The sequence below is a fragment of the Mesoplodon densirostris genome, chromosome 1 (assembly GCF_025265405.1).
Source record: "Mesoplodon densirostris isolate mMesDen1 chromosome 1, mMesDen1 primary haplotype, whole genome shotgun sequence".
Classification (NCBI taxonomy): Eukaryota; Metazoa; Chordata; class Mammalia; order Artiodactyla; family Ziphiidae; genus Mesoplodon; species Mesoplodon densirostris.
This window is the reverse complement of record NC_082661.1, coordinates 186899137-186904713: the sequence shown is the minus strand read 5'-3', so window position 1 is coordinate 186904713 and position 5577 is coordinate 186899137. Positions and strand designations below refer to the sequence as shown.

The 5577-nt window shown below is 48.8% G+C and overlaps 1 protein-coding gene across 1 annotated transcript; it reads left to right on the top strand.

Moving 5' to 3' along the window:
• Positions 1-225: 225 nt before the first annotated feature.
• On the top strand, positions 226-2082 carry LOC132485927 (E3 ubiquitin-protein ligase TRIM41-like). Its single transcript, XM_060092551.1, is given in 3 exon segments — positions 226-823; positions 826-1837; positions 1839-2082. Coding segments are annotated over 3 exon segments (1854 nt in total).
• The last annotated feature ends 3495 nt before the right edge of the window (positions 2083-5577 follow it).

Below are 5577 nucleotides of genomic sequence, written 5' to 3'. Positions count from 1 at the left end.
CAGCTGTGTCCCCTCCCCTCTCAGGGACACGGTTGTCGTCTGGGAGTAGGGAACTCTGTGCGGAGGGGTGGGTTGTCGGGAGGACATTTCTCTGGCTGTGCTTGAGGCAGGGTGTGGAGAGGCAGGGCTGGGGGTGGGGCTGGGTCGTCAGGGCGTCTGAGAGGGAAGACTCCCCCGCCCCCCACCCCCCCACTGCCCGTCTACACTGGCTGACTGGACACTAAGATGGCTGCCGTTGCCATGGCACCCAACCCTGTGCAGACCCTTCAGGAGGAAGCAGTGTGCGCCATCTGCCTCGATTACTTCACGGACCCTGTGTCCATCGGCTGCGGGCACAACTTCTGCCGAGTGTGTGTAACCCAGCTGTGGGGAGGGGAGGATGAAGAGGACAGGGACGAGTTAGACCGGAAGGAAGAGGAGGAGGACAGAGAGGAGGAGGAAGTGGAGGCCGGTGGGGGTTGGGACACCCCCATGCGGGATGAAGACTATGAGGGCCACATGGAGAAGGAAGTCGAGGAGGAAGAGGAGGGTGTGTTCTGGACCAGTGGCATGGGCGGGTCCAACTGGGAAAACATGGACTACGTGTGGGAGGAGGAAGACGAGGAGGAAGACCTGGACTACTACTTGGGGAACGTGGAGGGGGACCTGAGGGGGGAGGACGAGGAGGATGAGGAGGAAGTGCTGGAGGAGGACGAGGAAGAGGAGCTAGATCCCGTCACCCCACTGACCCCGCCTCCAGCCCCTCGGAGGTGCTTCACCTGCCCCCAGTGCCGCAAGAGCTTTCCCAGGCGGAGCTTCCGCCCCAACCTGCAGCTGGCCAACGTGGTCAGGTGATTCGGCAGATGCACCCAACCCCTGGTCGAGGGAGCCGTGGGAACGAGCAGGGCATTTGTCCCAAACACCAAGAAGCCCTGAAGCTCTTTTGCGAGGTGGATGAAGCAGCCATCTGTGTGGTGTGCCGAGAATCCAGGAACCACAAACAGCACAGCGTGGTGCCATTGGAGGAGGTGGTGCAGGAGTACAAGGCCAAACCGCAGGGGCATGTGGAGCCACTGAGGAAGCACTTGGAGGCTGTGCAGAAGATGAAGGCCAAGGAGGAGAGGCGGGTGACAGAGTTGAAGAGCCAGATGAAGTCAGAGCTGGCAGCTGTGGCCTCAGAGTTGGGGCGGCTGACACGGTTTCTGGCCGAAGAGCAGGCAGGGCTAGAGCGGCGCCTCCGAGAGATGCACGAAGCTCAGCTGGGGCGCGCGGGAGCAGCGGCCAGCCGCCTCTCGGAGCAGGCTGCCCAGCTGAGCCGCCTGCTGGCTGAGGCCCAGGAGCGGAGCCAGCAGGGGGGCCTGCGGCTGCTCCAGGACATCAAGGAGACTTTCAATAGGTGTGAAGAGGTACAGCCGCAGCCCCCAGAGGTCTGGTCCCCTGACCCATGTCAACCCCATAGCCATGACTTCCTGACAGACGCCATCGTGAGGAAAATGAGCCGGATGTTCTGTCAGGCTGCCCGAGTGGACCTGACGCTGGACCCTGACACGGCTCACCCGGCCCTGATGCTGTCCCCTGACCGCCGGGGGGTCCGCCTGGCAGAGCGGCGGCAGGAGGTTGCTGACCATTCCAAGCGCTTCTCGGCAGACTGCTGCGTGCTGGGGGCCCAGGGCTTCCGCTCTGGCCGGCACTACTGGGAGGTAGAGGTGGGCGGGCGGCGGGGTTGGGCAGTGGGTGCTGCCCGTGAATCAACCCATCATAAGGAGAAGGTGGGCTCTGGGGGGTCCTCTGTGGGCAGCAGTGATGCCAGCTCCTCTCGCCATCACCACCGCCGCCGCCGGCTCCACCCGCCCCAGCAGGTGTGTGGGCACCAAAGGCAAACGCTACCAGGCACAGAGCTCAACGGAGCAGACACTGCTGAGCCCAGGTGAGAAACCAAGGCGCTTTGGCGTGTACCTGGACTATGAGGCCGGGCGCCTGGGCTTCTACAATGCAGAGACTCTGGCTCACGTGCACACCTTTTCGGCTGCCTTCCTGGGCGAGCGTGTCTTCCCTTTCTTCCGGGTGCTCTCCGAGGGTACCCGTATCAAGCTCTGCCCTTGATCAACCTGCCACCCGCAGGGGCCCCTCTGGTTAGCACTGGCGGGGGGGGCGGGGGGTGGTGGAAAGTAGCCCATAAGTTTGGGAGCTCAAAGGCTCCTCTATTTGTGACTGCGTTGCTTCCTGCTCCTCCTTGACCCCAGGCCCCTGCTTCTTCCTCTAGGAGCCTAATGAATGCCCCCAGCCTCCAGCTCAGTCTTCTCATCTACTAAGTCTGTCCAACAGGTCTGCATGGGTCCCTGATGAAAACAGTTGCCTGGTCTTCTCTCCCTCCCTCTGCCCAGGGATCTGAGTTTTTGAGTAGGGGATGAGGGGAGATTGTAATCTCATTATTAACTTCCCTTTCCCCATCCCTGTTCAACTTTCATGTCAGTTCTGAGACTGGAGGATTTGGGCAAGACTCATGACAGCCCTCATTTCCAATTCCATTTTCTGATGTAAATTTTAGCTAAGGGATTTGGAAGCTTTTTGGGGGGAGGCAGGCTGAGAAAAGGGTAGACCTGGATAATAAACAGTCTACTCTCTGGGGGAAGTACGAAGGATTCTAATTTTTCTTCCATCCCCAATTTCTACCTCCATAGACTGGCCAGAATTTAGCTTCAGTGAAAGATCTGGAATGGCCGACATGATCGAAACTCCATACGTCACATCACCCAATAAATTATTCCTCCCCCCACCCCTTCCTTTTTTTCAGCACTTAATCTAGGAGCAAAGCTCCTCCCCTCCCCAAACCCTCAGGTCTTTTCACTGCCAGGCTCCTTTCCCTTTTGTTCAGTGGAGTTCCTTTTGTCAGGTTTCCAGCCTCTCTTCTTGTGCTTAGTTCCATTTGGTGAGCCCTGGAGGGGAGCCTGGGGACAGGGATTTGAATCCCTGGGAGGAGAGCCTTGGGCAGAATCTATTTTTCTAGTAACCCTTTGCCTTCTGTCACTTATCAGCTTTTGTCCTCTGCTTTGGTGGCTGGGGTCAGTTTATGCTCCTGGGGGAAAGGGAAGATGGGTTGTGTTGCGGAAATAAAAAGTTTATTTGCTGCTTTAAAAAAAAAAAAAAACAAATCTAGTATAGAATAACAACACAGTTTTTGAGTGCATTTTGAAAAAGTAGTGTTTTGCTGCAATCTTTAGACTCTTATAGACAGGGAACACTGTAGGTACATGATTCCTATGATATGTAATTTAAACAGACGAATGACAGAATTCACATATTCTGCATATTGAAGACATCTATAATACCAAATATTACATGAAATAAAAATGTTATTTATCTGTCATATTTTCAGAGAAAATAAGTCAGGTAGTAACCATTTGTGAGCAGTTCTTGTTTGCAGCAACCAAATTAAAGACAAATTTTGAAATAACCCTCAACAAACTTTTTATCTTCAACTTGTAAGAACATCCTTGAGGTTTAAATAAATGGAATAGCTTAAGAATTTAGCAAACTCTGCTAAAAATACATAAATGTCTTTATACTTATTTAATGGGAAAACTAGATTACTATAACATAGCAAAGTTTAACACTAGTACTAGATAATAACTTGCTTGGTTGGATAGCCTCATAAAGCCTAAATAATTATTATGATTTTGGATTGGTTATTATACTATATTAGGTACAGAGGGGTTTACTCAGGTAAGCAGCTTTTCTTACTCTGAGAAATCAACACAAATGTTTTACCCAGGTGTTGTACTTCATACAATGAGTAAATTAAATAAGAACATATGATCAACATGGCCAGCAACCAACACAAAGGACTAATTCCAAAATTTTTCTGAATAGGAAAACCAATTGCTCCATTTAAAAATATTGAACTGTTTTTGTTGTTTTGAGGTCAGACAAATCAAGGGGTGAAGTGGTAGAAGTTGTGATGGAAAGATGAAAAGAGGATGTTTATAGAGTCCCTGTCAGAAATCTTCTAAGCTTCGTTATTGATGTATTATTACTAGTAACAGTAGATATTACAGGTATGAGAATTTGCTTCGAGTGACAGGTTATCTAGAGCCTTTAAGAGAAAGTTTGTTTTGTTGTGCACCCTGACCACCCAAGCTGATTGTGCTATAGTATCTCTTTCATGCTGCTGTTAGAAATCACTAGGGTCTGAATAGTCCACAGAAATTCAGAATCCACATGTAATAAATCAAGAAGATGTTTTCCTTGTGCTTTTATTTTCTGTTTTGTTTTTATGTTACTACTTATTCATGAAGCACTTTGGTCTTCCCTGAAACCCAGGACAGGCCGAAGGAATCACCATGAATGGCCTTAATACTAAAGACATACAGAAGGACAGCAGAGAAAGGTGCTTCATATATGAAGCACTTTAAAGAATTGGCCAAGAATATTTTAAGTCTTGTATCAATACCAAGTAATGCACATACCATACTGCTATAGATTGCACACATTAAGGAATATAAAAATAAATTAATAAAAGTAAATTAATGTCTCAATTAAAAATATAAATAAAACTTCATGTAGTAATGCATCCAGTTATGGGCTTTTATTTATGTGAAATATAAATGCCTGTCCCTCCATGGTATTGATCTCTCCCGAATGTTGGCAGATTTTGAAGGGCCATACCTAGCTGCCAGTTGGAGAAAATGCCCTTTCCCAGGAGATTTACCATGAAATCAGTGCTGTGAGTTCTAAATTTTGTTTCCATGAAGCTATAGAAGAGTTGTACCAAAATTAGGTGTATAGAATTCCATTTTTAGCAGAATGATGGGCTGTTTATCCTGAACTCTTCTGTAATTTTTTAAATGCTACATGAAATAGTTCTAAAACACTTTTTAAATGCATAGATATGCTGACAAAAAATAAGGACATATTCTGTGCTAAAAACAGGAATTCAGAACGTAACCAGAGGCCAAGCTTATACAATTTGGGGGACTAAAACCATATACTTTGCACAGGTTTAAAATATGCAAGGTGATCATTTTTATTTAAAGTGCAATTCATTTGGAATTATACCTGCAGGCTAGCAGAAGCAAATACGAACCCAGTCTAGGGGACAATTTCAAGTAAATCCTTTAAGAATTCTTCTAATAGAGTTCTAAGTATAAGAGCTCACAAACCCAAATTACAACATACAAAAGATCTCAGAAAGAAAGCAAAAATGCAGGAAGGGATGGAGGTTAAAGAGAAAGAACAGGGGGACCCTGAGAAGATGGCGGAAGAGTAAGACGCGGAGATCACCTTCCTCCCCACAGATACATCAGAAATTCATCTACACGTGGAACAACTCCTACAGAACACCTACTGAACGCTGACAGAAGACCTCAGACCCCCCAAAAGGCAAGAAACTCCCCACATACCTGGATAGGGCAAAAGAAAAAAGAAAAAACAGAGACAAAAGGATAGGGACGGGACCTGCACCAGTGGGAGGGAGCCGTGAAGGAGGAAAGGTTTCCACACACTACAAGCCCCTTCGCGGGCGGAGACTGCAGGTGGCGGAGGGGGAAAGCTTCGGAGTAGCGGAGGAGAGCACAGCAACAGGGGTGTTGGGCAAAGCGG